Source organism: Varanus komodoensis, unplaced genomic scaffold (assembly GCF_004798865.1).
Source record: "Varanus komodoensis strain SLA01 unplaced genomic scaffold, ASM479886v1 scaffold32, whole genome shotgun sequence".
Lineage (NCBI taxonomy): Eukaryota > Metazoa > Chordata > Lepidosauria > Squamata > Varanidae > Varanus > Varanus komodoensis.
The window spans coordinates 12,564,040-12,585,416 of record NW_025335798.1 but is presented as its reverse complement, the minus strand read 5'-3'; the positions used below and the strand labels follow the sequence as shown (position 1 = coordinate 12,585,416).

Genomic DNA, 21,377 nt, shown 5'->3' with positions numbered 1-21,377 from the left:
GAGAGAGAGAGAGAGAGAGAGAGAGAGAGAGAGAGAGAGAAGAATTGGTGCCTCAGTTTTCTTCTTTCCCTTTTTCATTCCTTTTGTCAGGGCTTCTTAGGTTTTACGTTTGAGGGCAGGGACAGGCTAATCTTTATTTATCAGTAAACTACCCTGAGTATGGTTGAAGAGCCAAAGATAAGGGAGAAGAGTTTCTTAATGGCAATGAAGATAATACATTTTATGCTCATCTCTTTAAAAAAATACCTGCTGCCATATCTGTAGTTTGGTCGTGTCATCCTCCCCCAGCTATGAGACCCCCGGTGCAGTTGTGTTTCTTTTCTCTTGCAAGAGAAATGTGGCTGTAGCAGCTAATCTAGGCGGATTCCTTCTGGCCCAGGTTTCAGAGAAGAGGAGATCACATGTTTCCTGGATTTCTCTGCAAAGAGTTATTTTATCAACGCTAGGCGGTGCTCTTTATTTTTTTTTCCTTCCACTTACCATATAGACACACAGATTTCCTCTGGCTTTTCGCAATAGGAGCTTAAATCACACTTGCTGTAGCACACCTGATCTTCACATTTTGGGTTTGTGTTGTCACACCATTTACACAGGTTGCTGTTCATATTCCATCCCGCTTGGCTATCACATGCTGTGAGTGCAAACAAACAAAAAGCACTCTGATTCAGTGAAGGGATTTGTGTGCCTTATTCACTGATTTGAGTCCATTTATTTACTTGTTGATTTTATTAGATTTATATCCTGTCTTTTTCTTTTTGAAAGAACTCCAACCTGCACATTATTGCATGTGGTACTGAAAGATACACTATGAAGCAGTAACCCCTTCATGAGCAAACACGTGAATTTCACGTACTGCTACAAGGAGAGGACCGCAAACACCACGTGAATGATTTTTATATATTCAGACGATGGGAAGCTCTTGGTTGTGGGAGTAGCACTCTAAAAATCAGCAGTTTGTCAAAAGAACTTGTTGAAAACCAGCTCATTCATTTTGTGCCTTGTGCCAACATGTGAAGGTGCACTCATGTTGACACGTAATCATAAACTCTTGCGATGTTTCTACACACTCTTTTGTTTTAACCAATGAACACATGCTTGTAGCACACAATTGATGACTCCAGGTCTTCCCTCCAGCTTTCGCTTCAATGCACCATGGCCCACGGTTCCAATTCCCTGTTGTCAAGCCTCTGATGAAGACCTCTCAGAGCCCGGAAAGGACTGAAGCTCATATCGACATCAACTTGCCTCAAGGCCCTCCATCCCAGCAGAGTCCCTGGGACCAGCCCTCCAGTTTCTGGAGGAAGATCACATTGCCTTTCTTAGATCCGGCTTCCGAGGGCACTGCTGCCACTGGCATGCAGTTCCAAGTGCCTCTCTGCAGTCCATGCCTCCAGAAGCCTCCGTGCCGGCACGCCCAAAGGCTTCCGTAGCAAAAAAGAAGGTCCTGCACAGTGCATGGGAGGAGCTAGCAGCTACTGGAGTAGCAGAGCACGCCAGCCCTGGCCCACCCGTGCCATGTTCCTCTCACCGTATGCATGTAGGCAGCCTGAAGTAGAGAGCCTCCCCTGATCATGCTGGCTTGGCACATGATCAAGAGCCTTGATTTCCAGCATCCTTAGTTGCTCCTCAGAGAGTCCCCAGGGCTGCAGGAGACCCTCTGTTGCAGGCTGTCGGCTTCTATGCATACAGTACGACAGATGAGAGTTCCTCCACTAGTGTGTCGTTTTGATGCAGCATGAAAAACACTGAACAGGGCTTCTGTGTCTGCCAGCTGCTGGAGCAAGGTACTGACGAACTTGCCTGGCTCCCAGCCTCAGCCCCGCTCTAGCCTGGCTGCCCTCTTCCCAGTCCTGCCTCCCTTGGCTTGCTCCAAACCCAGGCAAAGACATGATCCACAGCGGAACCGTAAGCCTGCCTGGTGCCGCTGCAGTGGTTCATTTCTGCAAAAAGGGTTGCTGTAAAATAATACCTGACCAGATTCATAGTCTTGGAACCTACCAGTTATTTGGATGGTCTTGGCTAACTTCTCAGAATGGGGCAAAAGTAGTCCTCTTCCCACACTCCCCTGCTGTGGTGATGCATCTTGGTAACTGCATGTGAAGGGAAACAGTCGGAACTGCAGCCTGAGTGGGAACTGGCCGAGTCAGAGAGGACTGAATTTTGGGGCTCTGTAAGCGAACAGTATGTTGAGGTTCCACTGACTTTCTCTCTCTCTCTCTCTGGAGGTCTGCTATGGGACACAGGATATGGTTGCCTGTTGGAGTTTATCTCCACGCCTTATCTCCAGCTGTGTTCAATCTTCATGTTTGTAAGTAAGCTCAAATATTACCAAACACCAATAGGGCTCCAGTGACCACCTTCCAAAGGAAACCAAACTTTGGCAAGTGCTTCAGTCCTAGAATGTCTCGTGTGTCGGAGAAGGGGAGAAGATGGAGCAATATTGTCTGTGGAGTGGTCTCGAGACCGCTCTGGGTGATTTCACTTGCTTCTCGCTCAGATAGCCACTCTGCCATGACTTTTTTTAAACATGAGCCAGAATAGGGAGGATCAAGCAAAGGCTAAAATGTGGTTGGCTGATCACAAAGAAAGACCTTCTCTCAGGCACACACATTTGTGTGCCCGCCCCTTATCTGGCACAGCTCCCAGAGTTGGAGGAGATCAAAGCAGCAGACTAACAAATTGAGGCAACATGGCTGTTTCAAAGAACAAGGCAGATCTGGGGATGGGCAGAGCTAAAAGTCCCAATTTCTGATGTAAACTCTCTCATAGATTTGCTTGATAGGAATTAAAAATGCACTTTTGTAAGACTCACAGATTATATAGTTATGTTGTGGTCTCTAAACTCTCTCTTATTTCTATTTCTTTTCATTGTTTTACTTTAAGCTAGATATACTTTAATGAATGCCTGCAGAATGAGAGGAGATCGCAACAAGATTGAGAAATAAGACCTCTCCCTCTCAGTGCTGAACCACCAATTATAATTATTTAATGTATTATTTCATATTCTTTACATATTTTTCAAGGAAAGTGCTCTGCACTTACACCTGCTTGTAGCCTCCCCAGGGGTATCACTGTGGGCCGCGATGGACTAGGTATGCCCAAGGTCTGGCTGGAAATGGAATAGTGAGGTGAATGTTCTAAAGGGCCAGCGCAGATTGTGGGTTGGTGAAGCTCTTCTGGAATACATGAAGGGACACAAATGTTCACCGTAGGGCCACAAGGTTGGCGGCCGGTTTGCAGGGAATGCCGCATGAGGCGAGACTGAGGGAACCGGCTCTCTTCAGCCTGGAGGAGACTCAGAGGGGATCGGTTGGCGACATACAGGTATGTGAGGGGGTGTCACACAGAGATGGGTAGAGACCTATTTCCTCCTGCGGGCCGAGGGCAGGTTGTGTTCCAATGGAGCAAAGCTCAGGGAACCAAGGTTCAGTTTGGATGCCAGGAAGCCCTTCCTGACAGTTAGGACCCCAAGGGTGTGGAATGGGCTTCCATGGGAGGTGGCTGAAGCCCCATTAGTGAGGATGTTCAAAGATAGGCTGTACATGCACATGGTGGGCATGTCGTGAGTGGAGCCGGCTGGAGCTGGGGGTCAGACTAGATGATCTCGGAAACCCCTTCTGACTCACTCTGTTTCTATGTTTCTATGTTCATGAGTTCCTGGCTGCTGTGGGCCCAGTTATCTTCTCAGACAGGGATGAATATGTGTGTGTGTGTGTCTGTAGCAGATGGACGTATGAGGACTGGGAGATAATATAGTACCTTGTAGGAGCAGGGCAAGTATTCCAATGGCCACTGAGACTTTTAGTTGGAAGAGTCAACCTGTTTCATTCATTCATTAATCTAGCTCGCATATTGATATTTCTTAAAGCTTAGAAAGCTTTGTTCAGGGATTTCCACATTCACTTTGGAATTGACAGTTCCCCACATCCAGAAGAGAAATACTGTGATGGTCAAGGCGCCTCACACTTGCTCCTGGAAGCCTGTGAGACCAATTGCAAGGCTCCAAAAACTGAGAGTCACTGACATACAGTGGCATCAATAGCACATGACTGAATCAGAAGCATGAACAATATATTATCATTATGCAGACTTTCACCTCTTTCTTTCCACCCAGGGAAACGAGTAACAGAGACTTGGTAGGTGCCTTTCAGAAGCTGGAAAGTAGGCCCAAATCCCTGGTTCAGATTATCAAACTCATGCTGTTCTTCCAAATAATATTTTATTCCAATTTTCAGATTTGACTCTTTATTGTTCTGAGCACCCCTCTATTTCTGGCAACCAGCAGTAAAACTCCCATCCTGTTTCCTGATTCATAAGAACTATATTTTGCATTATAAAAGAGACAGCTTTTGAAATAATGCTATGATGGGTGAATTTAGTGTGTGTGTGCATGTGTGTGTAAGAGAAAGAGAGACTTTGCAATAATGTTGACTCGTAGTATCATCAAATCCTTATGTCTTCAATTTATTCTTGGAGAACTTATCCTCATATTTAATTAGTTTATAGTTTGTTCCAAGTTTTGCTTTTCCAACTTTTTTTGAAGCTTTTATTTTGATGTTTTGCATTTTCCTCAGCAACATCTGGAATGCCTTTTGTAGAAGCTTGTTGTTAATTTAATAAAGCTGCACAAGCAGTTAAAGTATCTGAGCATTAACCTTGAAAATATTCATCTGGGTTTAATTAGGGGTAAGATGAGTGATGTGGCAGTTAAACTACAAGTTAATGGTTCAGGACACAAAGTTTTAATAGTAGTTTTAGCAAGTTTTTTTGCCCTGATTTTCACTAATTAAGAAGTGATGCTCCTAAGGAAAAACATTCCTTCCAAAGAAGATAGTGGAATTGCATGACAAACCTAGTTTATTGTACTAATCTCCCATTGTAAGATATTTTGAGTATATTAATGGTTCTGTTGTAAGTGGATTTTTTCCCACTCCCTAGCCCATTTCTCAAATTACGATTCCAATCCTAAGCCTATTTAGAGGTAGATCCCAACATTTTAGCATTTGCTTTTGTGATGCTCATAGGTTAAATAATTATCATATTAATATTTATATTAAGGTATCTTACACCAGGTTCAAAAGAGTCTTTCATTCGGCCAGTGACCAGATCCAGACCTGCTAAACTTTGCCAAGGTTGCTGCTTCAACTGGTATTTTCAGAATGCGCACTGAAATGGCTTATCCATAGGTACTGATTCAAGAGTCCAGGCTTCCAGCACCAAAGTGTTAAAAAAGGGGGAAGCCAATTTACAGGAAGGGTGATGTTCTTTCAGACCCCTTTCCTGAACTCCCCTCTGTATCACTGGGACTGAAAAGCATGTGCTACAGTTCTCAAATGCAACTGAAAAGAGAGTGAGGTAAAGCAGCAAGTCCTTGGTGGCATCTCTCCCCGTAGCACTTGCATTCCGCTGAGCCAAGCCCACATGGCTGGTCATGTCACATTAGAGGGATATGGATTTGGTTAAATTTGCTCTATCTGTGTTTTGTGGATTGTAAGGTTTATTGTTCTACAGAATCAGAATATTTTTTAGGGATACACAAGAAATGTGTTCCTGTTTTTAAATGCTTTTTAGTACTAATGTACAGTTGCACTAATACATTTGTACAAACAAATACATATTTGCACCCGCCCACACACACACCCAAACCAGTTTGTGAATCTGTACAACTTGCAAAGAGTTAGTCCCCTGCAGAATCCCCAGGTTGGATTTACAGAAATCCAAAATCATTTGAATCGTTTGTGAGGTCCTCCAACTCCCTTAAACCTTGTCAAAATCCCCATCTAGCTCCAGTCTCTCTACATGCCATGCTTCCCATAGATTGTCCGTGCAGGACATGCGCATCTTCAGTCATGTTCCAGGCATTGCCCCAAGTGCACAGAGACTACCTGGCCGGGCAGGGGAAAGGAGGTCTCACCTCTAGTTCACAGTTTTTAAAACTACTTTCTGTGGCTCCAGGGGACAGCATCTTGCCTTCCAGATGTTTTGATTATAATTCCCATAGACCCTTGCCTTTGACCATGCTGGTTGAGGTTTATTTGGTCTGTTTGTTTGCTTACTAGATTTCTATACTGCCTTAGTCAAGGGTCTTTGGGTGGTTCGCAAAGCATCCCTAAAATCATAAAGTAAAACTTAATATACAAACCCCAACTTTAACACAAAATTAAAACAAAGGAAAAATGAGATAAAATCCAGCGGTAGTGCAAAGATCTAACAAAATAAAAAGTTCACCTGGCACCAGAAAGACCACAATGCAGGTGTCAGGTGAGTTTCTGGGGAAAGTATTCCATTAATAGCCCACCATCTTACTCCATTCAGTAGAGACATCTGGTGAAGTGCCTCTGAGGATGATTTTAGAGTCCAGGAAGGTATATATGGAAGGTGATGGTCCTTCAGACAATCTGGCCCCAACCCAGAGTGGGTTGTGGGTTAAAACAAGCCCTTTGACTTGAGCTCAGAAAGAGTAGTGATGCCAGCGCAGATCATAAGGCATAAAGTTCTGCAGCAGACCATTCAATCTGAATGCCAAACGTCCCAAGTTCAATCCCTGGTATCTCCAGGTAGGGCTGGAGAAGCTCCTGACTGAAACCCTGGAGAGTCACTGCAATGTTGACTGTATAGGACTAGAAGGACCAAGGATCTGGCTTGATATAAAGCAGTTTTCTCTGTTTCATACAGATAAAAGCTAGTGTGGAGCAAGGTCAATATTGTGGCAGATGTTGCTGAGAAAACTGCTGTTGCAACCACATTAAGTAGCTGTTGGTTCCCTGGCCATATGCTGAACACTAGCTGTTCTTTATATGTGTGTGTATCCATATAGACACAAGATCCTGTGGAGCAGTTTGATAGTGGCGTCTGGAGCTCAGAAAGAAGACCTAACAGGGAATAGCAAGTATGGGTGACCATGACCTAGGCACTGATTTTTCTGAACCCCAAATTCTTCAGAAAATGTTCCTGAGCCATGTGTTATCCCTGTAATCACGTTTCTCTGTCTTTAATTTATTTGACAGCTGTGTCTAATGACACATAGGCAAGGCATCTCCCTTGAAGGGATATGTTTCTGTGATGGCTCAAGCAGAGAGCCAATAATTTCCAGTCAGCATATTTCTTCTCTGCATTTCTGTTTGAGAAATGCTGAGGGCTGTTCTTGTGAAAGCTTCCTACTGGATCCAAGCACACGAGGTTGAGGTGAGGGCCCACAGCACCCTTCCCCAACCCCAGATGCTCTCCAGATGCGTTGGAGTTCAGCTTCCCTCAGTCCCAGTCACTATGGCCAACAATCATGAATTCTGGAAGTGGCAGTCCAAAACATCTGGACAGCACCAGGTCAGGAAAGGCTAGCCTACATCCTCCTGCTGAAGGAGCCCGTTGTCCATAAAAGTCTGTGACTCCAGGGATAAGTTCCTGTCAGCCTAACCTCTTTGGGCGAGAGTCTCTTAGGGGTTCTAATCTCCATCATAGGGAGCTTGTTGAAGGAAAATGGGGAGACGCTATTTTAGCCTCACTCACGTAACTACTTCTATACAGCTTTCATGTATCTAGGACCTGTTTTGAAAGATCAAACAGATCTCATCAGACTGAATCTACCCATGAAGCAAAATGCCATGGAAGAGACCATGTGAGTTAATAGATAGGACCTGATGACTTCAGAGTGTAGGTTTTCAAATGCTAGTAATCAGCAAATATCAAGGAATGTCTAAAACATTTAATAGATAAATCCATGTTAAATAAAATGCTTCCCCAAATAAAGAATGCTTTGCAAGTAGAAACGTCATGGACTTGGGAACATGATTCTAGCCCAGCTGTGCAATGTTCTTATTTCAGCATAAAAGCAAACTGACATATTCTCCCCCTGCAAGAGAAGCACTTTATAATACAATCAATAGAGAAAGGGTTTGTGTCCTGTTCAGGTTCCACAAAAACCTCCACACTGGGCCTGCTAATTAAGGAATCAAAGGTCCGGCACAACCATGCTCAAAGCAGAACAGCATCAGCATATGGGATAAAAAGAAAAGTTTCTTCTGCATGTCACTTGTCACCAAAAGAGGTGGTGGCCAGCGTGGATGCGCCAGGCTGAAGGTTAATCTGTTGGCAAACCCCCATCAACAGAAGGGTCTTCACTTGTAAATTGCAAAAAAGAGGAAAAGCATGACTGAATAAGAGGACAATGTTATATATAAGATTTCCTTCTGATTGCTTTTTTGCACAAAGGCAATTTTAAAGAATGTCCCTATAATTTAAATAAAGATACAGTGCATCTGACCATAACATGGAAAACTGTGGTCACATGACCACACAGCCTACAGTCTAAGTTCCCACTGTTGATGGGCAGCAGAAAAGGACAGGGCAGCCCTTCAAACAGAGGACTATTTCTGTAAAAGAGGGCACAAGGCTGCCCAGCATGACACTAGGCATAAAAGCTCCACAACATCCCTCAGCCAGGCCCAAGTTAACCGAATACGACTGCCTACCCAGTCCCACTCCCGCTCCTGGTCCCGGTCCCACTTCCAAGTGGATCCTCTGCCAGGACAGGGCAAAGTGTGTGTTCTGCCATCTTCTCCCAAAGTCTCAGTGACATCCTAAGGTGCAGTAGCTCCCACTGTCCTCAGTGAACTTGCATTCACCTCTGCCTCTGCCTCTTTGCTTATACAGAATAGAGTATGAAGGCTGATTGGATTAGACACCAGAGCTATCTAATGCCAACAAATACATCAAGGTATACATTGTGCAGGGATAACTGGACCATCTTCAAAGACAGGAAGATAATTGCCTTTCACCCCACACCCAGCCCAATATATCCTTCTCACATGCCTACATAAATACAAACACTTAAATCTCATATGGAACAAATTTTAATGTTATTTGGGGAGAATACTTAAAGTCAACTAAATGCACATTAATAATCCAGAAATATTTCATTTATCATTTTGTAATCCCAAGGCACCTAGCAGGATAAAATGATGGCTGTCTCCCCATTTTTAAAGTATGTTTATGTTTGAAGTGTGTGTATTTAGCATGGCTTCTCTTGCTGTTTCCCTTCCTCACATGAATTCTTCAGGCCCTTTGGTTGTGCAAGCTGCCTGTTGAGGGCCCGTGATTATTTCTGCTGATCAAATTTAGCCTGGAGAGAACATGTCTTTTCTACAGGCCATAACAAAGGTTGAATTGAAATTCAATTAAAGCAATGATTAATCTGAACTGTTTCCTCCCAGTACCTGTACCAGTAATCTATGCACCAGGGCAGACTGTGGATGGCCCACTTACCTCAAGAGATAAAATATAAGTAAAAAGGCTGCATCTCTGTATGATGGTTTCCTATTAAAGGACTCATACAGACACTCGGAAGAATGAGCCTCTTGGAATATTCTGTCTGTACAGGCTTCAAGCAGGGACAGTATTAAGCCTTCCCAGCTGAGATGAGCAGCGGTAGCAGTTCCTCTGCCTGAGCCTTCTCTAGCAGTTTTGGACATCAGTTTCCATCAGCCTCAGCCGGCACAGCAAATGGTCAGGAATCCTGCAAGCTGTAGTTGACTGTCAACACACCCTCCTCAAGTATAGCTTTGGCTCAGTTGTCTGAGGGATATCCAAGGCATCTACATAATTTATATGAATGTATGTTTATAATCTGCTTTCATCTACAGATTTCAAAGCAGATACATTCAACAGTATTGTTTACATACAGTTATAAAACATTAAGAGAAGTATGAAATATTAAATGTTTATATAAATATTAAGACAAATAATAAATAAAATACAGTTGCATTCATAGAAATTAATTGGGTGAAGTACTTCTATGAGTGTGGGCTTTTGATATCCCCATGACTCAGTTTTTGATGCATGCATAATTTCCTTCTCTAGACATTTAAGGTTGCATTTCTATAGCCAATTAATTGAACTCTATAGGACTGACTTCCAGATAGACTCAGTCACTACTGAAGAATGTGCCACTGAACTTAACTGGAATTTGGATAAAAACATATTGGATTGTGATATCAGAAAAGCCTGTGTATGATCAAGAAAAGATACCATGGAGTGAATTATTTAGGATCTATGCATGTGGATGAAGTGACTTCCATCGTATGGCGGGAACAAGATGGTTGGCAATCATTCTTAAGTGTGAGTTTACCTTTTGCCTAATATTCATTCATGAGAAAAATGCTTGAGACCACAACAAGATTGGAACTAAATTTAGCTTCAGACTGAATTTATATAAATCAGAACTAGTCTTTTCCCAAAGTATTGGATGCCTGATACCAAGGACACTGACCTCTGGCAGAATTGATCTATTCAATCCAACAAAAAATTTAATTGTTATAGTAATTATCTCTTCCCAAGATTATTCAGTTAGGCAAACTATACCTGTTCTTCTGTTTGCTTTGAAATAGGTTGAAAGCTGATAGAGTGCTTTACAGAACCATGTCGTTCATGCTTTCTCAGAGGATCTTCCTCCCTAGTAAACTTTTGAGATTGTTTATGGTGACTTCATACACTTGTTTTTTAAATTAAAAATTAAGGGATGGCAAACTGTCCAGGACTTAAAATAACTTCACATATAATATATATAAATATATATTATGCAAAATTGTGTCAACTAAAAACAGTGGGTTACATAGCAAATTCAAAATGGCAGAAATTCAAGTGACTTTATTTTGGCACTGGGATCTCAGCAGAACTGGTAGCTGTGCTATTATTTAGATGCCTTAGTCAATTAAAACAATTATCTACTAAAATACAACAATTCCATGAAACCACTAAAGCATTATTGACAACATCTAGAAACAATTCAACGGATGTATTAAATCATATGCCATCCTATGATCTAGGAACTGGCCATGCAATACGAGAAGGTAAATATATTTTTTACTTCCGTGCATCGATGCAATGGTTAACCATGGCTAATACTGACCTGCTTTGCACATCATGTAGCAAATTGTTTAGCCCATAATTCGCAGCGATGTGCAGTGTCTGTGGGTCAATGACCTTCAATCAGAAGTTGTGAATGTAATGTACAAAGCCAGACCAATGAATTTTTTAGGGACTAAACAACTCTGTGGTTGTTCTTGAGTTAACTAATGGGTTTTTTAGCCCCTAAACAACCCACTGTAATGGGGTTCACAAATCATACTCCCAGCCTTTGATCTAGCAAATAGTTTACGGCACATGGATGCTTCTTGCATGTACTGCTCATCCAGCAAACCATTAATGAAGCTGCACTGTGATGTGCTAATTGCCCCCTGGCTCCCAGGTGAGTATACCTGCATGCACAGGTACGGGTGACGAGTATTTCTTGTCTACATTTTTGCATTTTATTTTCACAAGTCCTTTCCTCTTCACAAATATTTGTGAAGGCCTTTGGAAATAAAATAATGGAAGTGATACATGTCATTTGAATTGGTTAAATAAGGTAATATTACCCAAGGATCAGACAGTTACCACTTTAAACCATGTCTGCTCAGAAGCCCCACTGAGTTGAATGGAGCTTACTTCAAGGTCAGTATAAATAATATTACAGAAAAAAATTACCACAATAAAGCCTATTTTCTACTCTTTTCTACAATAAAATATTTTTTCTCATACGTTGTTGTGTGGTCAATATTTTACTATTATTATTTGGATCAATGGATAAACAAAATCATCTAGGAGAAGAAGAGGAGAGAAACAACATGCTAAAAGTGATGGAATCAAGAGCAGCTCACACACGGGTTCCTCCAAACCCATTGGAATGATCAGAAACATTTCCACTACCTTTTGGGTTTCAGCTAAATCCTCAAAAATATTTCAAGATGGACAACATCAAACCACATCTTTGTGTGGGCATCATTAAAATGAAAACTATTCAAATCAAATTCAAGTCGTTCCAGATTGATACAGGCACAGCACGTGGTGAAAGCATACATAACATTTTAAGTCATCTTGCTGAAAATATTCCTTCCGGCTATCTTGAATTTAAAACAAAGAGCTACATCAAGCCACTCATTTTCATATTTAAATTGTAGGTGAACTGTATAAAACACTTTGCAGTCAAAAAATATGTTCCTAAATTTTGTTCATCAAAGCACAGGAAGCAATCTATTGCAGTTGATGTGATGAATTGATGCAAAGATGGACAGGGCAGGAAAAGAATCAGATCTTCATACAGATAATATAGCATTTTCTGTATTTTTATATGACTGCATTTGCACTACTTTAACAAGTATTTTAAACAAGTATAACAAACTGCTCTGCTGTTCAATTCAGAAGGGAGGACAACATTCCTTCTGTCTTTCTGAGTTACTCAGGAAGCTAAGGATTGCAGTAGTTAAATTTAGAGAGTTGCTTATTTATAACAATGCCTTATCTTACCAGTCGCAGAAAATAACTGATCAAACAGCAAGGATGGAATCACTTCATTCTTTTTATTAAAGTTATTCATTTCACATTGATGTTTTGATTTCTTGAAACCCACAATCCTAGCATTGCCTATTTGAACTATCCACAGTTTGGTCCACCGTTCAGGGCTTCGTGTCCTTTGATTAGAAAAACACCAACATTTGGGATTCATGGAATCTGTTTAATATTTGTTTTATTTACAGCTACACAAGCAGAACACATGGGAAGTGAACAGGCTTGTCTAGAGCAGGCAGCAGATCTGCTAACGCTGCATCTAGTTGTCCGAAAGATGCCATGGGTTCCTAAGGTCCCTCTGTCAACTCCCATTGGGTTGGTTGCTGGCTGAATACTGCCCTGCTCAGCTCCCAAAGGCATTGGGGTTTTGTAAGCATGCCCTTTGGCCACCTACAAATACCCAAAGGGTTTTGTAGGTGCTCAGTGAGACTAAACCAAGCCCAGTGCTATTTACATGATATCTGTACTGAAGGAAAGGATTAAAAGGACCTTCTTTGGAAGTGAGCTCCTTTCTTGGACCATTTTTTAAAAAATAGATGGATAGATGGCATGCAGGAATCCTCTAAATGTTGAGATTATTTTGCTGTTACGTGCTGTCAAGTCATCTCTGAACGGTAATCCTAGTGTTTTCAAGGTAAGAAGATTCAGAGGTGGTTTATCATTGCCTCCTTCTTCCAGAGTTAGCGTGAAGGTCACTGCCATCGTCTGTGAAAGACGCTCCACTGGTGTCACCTTCAACTATCACTGCTGCCCAGCAGCTGCCCTTCAGGAGCTTCTCCGCCCCATCACCGTGAGAGAGAAAGAGCCATTCTTGTCCGCTGAAGGGATTGCTGCTCTTGCAGAGGGTGGCTGCATCTTAGTCCGGTGCCTCTGTTTGACCATTCTGCCTTGGATGGAGACCAGCCCAAGTGAGAGAGTCTGGCCTCTGGGCAGCATTGCTCTCAGCTTCTCTGACACTCTCAAACTGGCTCTCCACATTAATTAAGGTATGCCTCCAAGAAGGGGCGAGGTCGTACCTTGTGCACAGTATTTGTCACATTAGCGTTTTATGGAAAGGCACGATATAAAGCAAATACATACACAAATGTGCCAGCTGTGAACGTTATAGTTGCCATTAGTTTTTTTTTAAATAAGCAGAAGTGGGGTCCTGCTAATTTATTTGCTCAGCTCAGTCTTCTGAATCTAGTGCCCTCCAGATGTCTAAGACAACAACTCCCATCACTCCTGACCGCTGACCAGGCTTTCAGGGGTTGATGGAAATTACGACACAAAACAGGCACTAGCTTCAGGAAGCCTGACTCAACACATCCTGTACAGCGGTTGAGTATGTTATGCATACTTTGAATGGCTGGGAGTTGGTAAGAACAGGACAGAGAGTAAAGAGTTGTGCGGAGGACAGGATTGGAAAAAAAAAAAGAAAGAAAGAAAAGATCTGTTGTATTAGGCAAAGGACATATCTAGCCCAACAGCCCCCAGATCCAACCAGATGGTTCTGGGAAATTCACAAGTAGCTCTGCTCCCTGCAGACTCTGGAAATCCAGGATACTTTGCTTCTGAACATTCCATTGCAACAGCAATGTAAATCCAAAGTATGAAACAGATTATGAAGTAAAGTAGGATGGAAGGTTCTTACAGAAGGAACAGAAAGCTTGTGAAATTCCAGGCCCTGGGCATGGTAGCCTCCCCTCCAGCCCTGGCCTTCTTTCGTGTTCACTTGTTTTCCTCATGAGACTTGGAAGAGGAAACAACATATCACACTACTATTGCAAATAGCAGCACACTGAGGTGATGTGAGAGAAGAACATCTATACTACAACCGCAAGAACATTTGGTTATGATTGTTCAGCTTGGTAACAGACCCTATTGCCGCACTTCAGTTTCCAGTAGTTTTTGATATATTGAATAGTATTCAGTAACAATTGTCAGATGACAGGATTAATGCATTTCCTTCAAGCAGACTGCTTTCTAATTTGTTTTAAGAATCACCATAGGGATCTGAATTCTGTTCTTTCTTGTGTGGGCACATCCATGTAACTATCTAGATTTTGGACTGCACCTTATCATCCTTTGAAGCAGGAAACAATTTGTCTGAAGAGTCCTCTTAAAGAGTTCCCAAAGTCAATCTAAGCTCTAGGGCACCGTGGACCTTATAGCATAAGAACTGGCTTCATAAATTTCCAGAGGAAAATTCCCATCCACTTTTCCTGTTGACTTGATCCCTATTCCTAAAGGGCAAACGTGCCTCCAGCATGACAAAACGGAGCCGGAGGCTATTAGATCTGCATGGCTGGGAAGGGAGCAGAAGCCAGTGCCTTCTTTCCTCACCCCATCTGGGCCAATTGCTCACTGCCTCGTTTCCATAATCGCCTGTCCTGAGGGCAAGTTGCCATGCTGTGTAAACCCAGCAAGGGGGAATGGAATGGGGGTGCACTTCAAGCCAGAGACCTAGAAAAGTTATGGACTATGGGGTGGTTTGGAAGCTGCCCATCTTCCTGGGTTCAGATGACATGGCAACTCATGCAGCTAATTATGGAAATGAGGCAGTACAAGACTGACATGTGTGCAATGGGGAAAAGAAACCACCATGGTTGCTTTTTCCTTTCACGCTTGTGTGGATCTAGCAATCCTGCAGTTCCACACAAGTGCAGAAAATGCAAAGATTTGGCATCAGGTCCAATATTCAGTATCCTGCCATCCTGCACACAAGAATATTTGGGAGTAAGTCCCCTTGAATTCAAAGGGATGAATAGCAATCCATAATAATACATGACAAGTATCTCATTTTTCATGTAATGGTTCTGTCCTGGAAACTCATGTTGTCTTACTTTCTTTTCCCTGTAGGAGTTGTAGATCTGTCCAAGTGGAAGGGAAGGAACCAAAAAGGGCAGTGCAAGAAATCTAGTGTTATCCTTGGAACAGTAAGCATGGCAGAAATGTTATCTGTGTCACATGTGAGCAATGGGGGGCTGTGCTCTGTTTTAAGTGCAAATGGTTTACTGGTGATTTAGATGAACTTCCTGGGGAGTGTTTGAAAATTTCTGGCAGGCTTTCTATTTACCATCTGGCAGAAGGACTCTGATGAGCCAACAAAGGATGTCAGAGCAAAGCAACTGCCATAAGTTAGTGATAGAGTTCTGCGGTCCGCTAAGCTAAGCAGTTTCAGCCTTTTTTGTTATTCTATTGCAGTGATGAATCCACTGTTTGGGAAAGGGTATAAAGACCCGAGGAAAAGGGTGTGATGTTTAATGTTTCTCTTTGCTTAATTGGACTGGGTTTCGGGCTATATTGCATTCAGCTTGTGGTGGCAAAGGCTTTGTGGAGCGCTGCTGGAGGGGGATAGTATGGAATGCCCATAAACATTCTGACTGCTCTGAGGGAGCAAAGCTGTGAGTATCCTTGTAGTCGGGGAGGTTGAGATTAAACCCCACAAAAGTCATACCTACAAGGGTCCTTCATGTAGGCTACAAAGAGGTTCTGGAAGGCAAGTTAATGGGCACAGAGCCCAGAAGCAAAGCAGCTGAAGGAATAATTAAAAGGAAACAGTGAAGAGAGAAAAAGGAAGGTGAGCATAAAGTAGGGTAGGGATGGAAAAGGGTTTAGTGAAATAGGCAAAGAGGACAGAAAAGTGAGGCAAGAAGGAATTAGAGAGGAACTGAAGGACAGAATCATTTAGACTGGTGCAGAGGCTCTCAAACAATCAATAATATTTCTTTAGAAAAATATGTATTTGTTTATTTATTGCAGATGGTGAAGCTCAAGGCCATTTCGACTAGGACACATTCCAGTGTGAGAATGGATTTTTATCACTTGTCACCAAACAAAGAAGAACGAGTACTGCTAATCCTTAACCCAAAGCTAACAAACATTACATTTGATTTCACAGAAGTCTGTTTACAAAGGCGCATTCATTGCCAAGCTATGCTTATAAAAATATGAGTCATTTTTATCAACAATCACAAAGTTTAATTGAGCTGCCAACACCCTGAGCATTTTTCAGTTGGTCTCTTTTGGGGGCGGTGATCAAGTTTTGGATCTGCTGGTTACAGCAAGGATAGGCAGAAAGAAGACAGCAATCTATTTGCCATCTCGGACTTTTATTGGAGTCTCTGGGTAATCTGAAATGTGTTACCAATGATTTCTGACTGAAATTTGTTTAACAATAGTAGCAAAAAATGGCTATTCTCCCACCATAACGAAAACTGCAGAAATGAAGAAAGCTTCTTATTTTCACGTTCTAACCCAGAATAATCTCAGGAAGCTGGCTGGTGGGAGATTCAGGGCAGAAAAAAGTAAGAACTTCGTCACATAGTGCATAATTAAACTAGGGAATTCAGTTGTAGTGATGGCCGCCAATTTGGATAGATGTCAATAGGAATTAGATAAATTCATGGAGGAGGAGACTAGTTCTGATGGCTATGTGCTACTTCCAGTATCAGAGGCAGCATGCTTATCTATACCAGTTGCTGGGGAACATGGGTGGGAAGGTGCAACTGCACTCAAGTTCTGCTTCTGGGTTTCCTGTATAACAATTGTGTTTGTGTGTGCCTTATGTTTTCAACACAACTGAAACTGCTATGTTTGTTAGCATGTACCCCAACACTGGTAAATGCATGTTGCATAAATTCTATGCCACCAGCCCCAGCAAATGGAAGGGGCTCTGGTGCAGATCACCTTAGTGACAATCTCCAATATAAGATCTAAAAGACAACAGGGCCTCTTTCATATTGAATCATCATATTTTCAAGCTTTCAGCTATTATTTTCTCTCACTTGCTTTGGTTTGTTTCACAGGGATGTGCTGTGAGATCACGCATGCATCTTGTTTATGTGACAATATCCACCAATAAAAATCAATGCTTCCCTGTTACCTTCCAGTGTAGTAAATACTGGAGCTATAAAAAGTTTTACAGGTTTTATAGTTGGACTTGAACTGTTTGCATTTTAACTTATATGTACATTACATTTGAGCCATTTACATATGAGAACACCTCAGGCAGACAACTCATTCCGAATGATGATGAACAAAAGGGAAGCTGAACTCCACATGTAAGAGAACTGGGAACTTAATAAGCAGAGAGCCTTGGAATCGTGGTTTTAAAGGGGGGAGGCTTACTTTACATTTTGTTTCCCTATATCAGAATATGGGTGTCAGCAAAACAAGAATCTGCCGTTCCTGGTAACCAAGTCACTCAGTGACAGATTCAGTGTTTGTTTATACATCAGATGCTTTTTGAGTCTCAAGGGTTCTTTATCAAGGGTCATGACTCTTGGAGGTGGGGGTTCATATTATTTTAGTAACTCCAGATGGAATAGTTGGGAATTATTGATGCATAGGGTTACATTAATATGGACACTGAATATAAACCTGCTTACTGAACAGTCATCACCACATGGGTTCAAAAGCCATTTTGTGAGCAGAACAGCCATCAAGACCAGATATAGGCTGGGTTATTGACAGTTCTTTGCTATAGCCATGCTTTGGAGCAAAACAAAACGCAAGTTCAGAAATAACTTTAAAGCCCATCAGTACTGTTGCAAACAATTCCAAATTTGAAATGCATATTGATATTAATCCATTCTCCATCAAATTCACTAGACAATGGTGCTTGTAGCTTATACGGAAAACTGTATACTTTTTACCCTAAAAAGTAAACTATATGTTTCTTTGGACACAAACTGGGGGGGGGGGGGGATCCTTAAATTTATTTTCCTTCAAATTCTGAAGGGAGGGCAGTTCTGTCATGCTTAGTATGGGAATTAGCTATTAAATGAAAGGGATGATTGGGCTGCAATATAAGGCTGCAAGTGGGATCCTAAATATACTTCCCTGGGAGAGAAAACCAATGAATATAATAATGGGACTTGTTTTTGAATAGACATGTACAAAATTGTACAATTAATCTGCAATTAAAAGCTTTACATTTCACTCTTCTACATGTCCTATCATCCTGAGTGAGACATGCTCCCAGGTAAGTGTGTTATAGGATTATAGCCTTATTTAGTTGGCTGAACCAACTGATTCAAATACATATATTCTTAGTAAATATTCATCAGAAAGCTGATTATGGAACATGCAAAAGTCAAGAAATGCTTGTCCTCTCAACTGGGGCATATGACTTAGCCAAAGTCAACATGAGCAAAATGGTAGAAAAATACAACATCCTGTGTTTATATGTTCTATTAAAATAAAATGATTTTAAGAGCACATTTTGCAGTTGCTATTGTAATGCTATCAGGAATTACTGCATCTTTGATTCAGCTAGACATGTTTTGTATATTTTGCCAACATAATGACACAAACAAGATGTATGTAAGTATAGTAAGATACCTCTGAGAAGGCTGAAAACCAATATGAAAAGCACTATATGGTGCCCAAGAGTACAGTTCATTTTTATGCCATATATTCTTAAGCAAATTCTCAAGATCAGCAGGCATCGCCTTGTTTTTGCAGAAAGCAAGTTTCAAAGATCGTTTATCTAGCCCGTCCTCCTATTTTTAGATAGTAACAACAAAAGCTAGAAATAACTTTTGCTTAATTTTAAAAAACAAAAAACAACACTTTTCCTTAATTTAAAAGAGGGATGGATGAGGAACAGCAGCTATTTACCATTGCCTAGCAACCAGAGGCATAAACACATGATGATATGTGAGAAAAAGAAAGGAAAATAATGAGCTTTTCTACACAAGGCTGTTAATCCACTGCATCTACTTCCACTTTTGGCACAGAACTGAGAGCTGAGCAGAAGCTGTTTTCCTTTTCTGCTTTTCCACTGCATAATCTCTAGGTGGCACTGTAGTACAGCAGAATAATACAAATACTTGAGTAGAAACAGAGGCTTCTTTCTGTCCTAAAAAATATTCCCCATTTTCCCAGCTCTAAAAACCTTGCAGAGACCACTGTTTACAAAGAGAAGGAGGATCACAAGATAATCTAAAGAACCCATAAAGGACTGTATGGAATGATCAGTACACAATAAATGCCTCGTGTAGAACAGCCATCAAAACACAGAAGTGAAACTGGAGAACCTGTGAAGAACCTGTAAACAAGCCTCATCTAAAAAAACTGCTCTAGCTCAGAATTCAAGTGAGAAGAGTTAGGATGAGTTGTAACTCTGTCTCCACCAGCAGTCTCCTGAGATAAAGGCTTACCATCAAGTTTCTGCCCTGCAATTGTTCAGACATCTGCCATGATCCTAATATGGGTTAGTAGCAATCCATACAGAGATCTGCACACTGCCCATACAGGTTGTACCGAAGTTCTCTTCACCTCATCTTCTGAAATCATATTCAAAGTTCCCTAAATAATAAGTGAACACACACACACACACACACACACGAAACACTAGCTCATAGATGAACAGAGGGATGATAACAATAACAACTTATGCCTAACAGAACGCTAGCCAAAAATTGTTTTCCTGTACATCTGGTGAGAATATCCTTCAGTATTTTCCAGTGAACCTGGAAAGATGCCTATTTGCAAATGAAAGACAGAAATTAAAGTTCTGAAGGCTTTGCCGGTCTAATACATATGACTGCTTATGCCATGTGTCTGGTTTAAAGAAAACCTGTTAGATGGATGCGTATCCTATCAAGAAATGGTTTACCTATCTACTTAGGGGGTGGGGGATTAGTATGTATTTTGTTAGCTTATAGCTAGCATGCTGAATTGGAATCTCAAGGAGACAGGTACCCTGCTCTAGATTCCTTGGGTACCTTATGCAAGTCACTTTTTCTCAGTAGCAATTCTTCATTTGAGAAATAGAAACACAGTGTCCTACATGTTATTATGAGCATGGGCAATGCATTTAGTCTAGATCAAGACTAAAGGCTCAATCTGGGGCAAGTTCAGGTAGAAAAAAAGACCTACAATTTCCAGTGTGCATGGAGTTGGAGCCCATTTTGCTTTCTAAACTTGCATAAGATAGTGCCCTACATTTGTTGAACTTAATTCCCACTGAAATCTCTGGGAAAGCCAACATGGTATGGTGCTTTGAGTGTTGAACTGGGAATCTGGGAAACCTGGGTTGTAGTCCCCACTCAGTCACGGAGCTCACAAAGTCACATTGGGTCAGTCACTCACACTCAGCCTAAGCTCCCTCACAGGGTTGTTGTTGTGAGGATAAAAGGGAGCTACATAAGCCACCTTGGGTTCCTCACAAGAGGATAAAAGTGAGATATAAATGCAATATAACAACAACAACAACAAATGGTGCTATCTGGATCCAACCCAATAATAGCAAGACACTTCGAAGAGAGCTATAGAAATTAATAATACTTTTCTTAACCCATTACTATAACTGTTATTGAGAGTCTTTGTTTCACATAATATATCCTGTATATTATAATTCCCATTTTACAAAGTCTGTAAAGCCATTGAAACAGCAAGAAAATTCCATGGATACTAAGAGGAGTTCCCAGATTGCACCAGCAAATAAAGAATACACACACACTCACTGACAGATTATATGTCCCTTTCTCTGTAAATAGTGATGTGAACTAGAAATACACTTGCAGTGGAATTCTACGTATGTTTACTTACATAGAAGCAAATCCCATTGAGTCTGATGGAGCTTATACTCAGAGGGTGAGTAAGGGGAAATAGCCTCCACTAATTACATGGGAATGGCACTGATGAACGTTGCCATTTCACACAACACCCTAGAAGAATTGAGAACTTAGCAGAGCTGCTACAGTACCTACAGAGGGATATGGCAGAACCCCACTCCCCATTGTCTCTCCTTTTCATTTTGGCTTTGTGTAGTATAGCGTACCTCAACCTCTCAGCCACCACCACTGTTGGACTACGACTCACACCTTCCCCAGCCAATATGAGTGCTGGGGACTATAGGCACAGAAGTCCACTGTATCTGGCAGACACCAGGTTAGGGGATGCTGGCACTTCCGGTACTTCTGGTTTGGCAATAAATGGACATCTCCATGCAGAGTTTCCTTTAAGTAAAGGGGCCTCTTCTGTCTCCAAGGGACTATGGCAAG

At 41.6% G+C, this 21,377-nt stretch overlaps 1 protein-coding gene across 1 annotated transcript in view; it reads right to left on the bottom strand.

Annotated features, from left to right (window-relative positions):
- Nucleotides 1–21,377, bottom strand: part of LOC123027347 (TGF-beta receptor type-2-like) — a 51,769-nt gene that overhangs the window by 16,160 nt on the left and 14,232 nt on the right. Inside the window, exon 3 of the mRNA XM_044438084.1 lies at nt 481–631. Within this exon, the coding sequence (XP_044294019.1) occupies nt 481–605 (125 nt within the window). The 5' untranslated portion in view covers nt 606–631. The remainder of the gene's footprint in view (nt 1–480; nt 632–21,377) is intronic.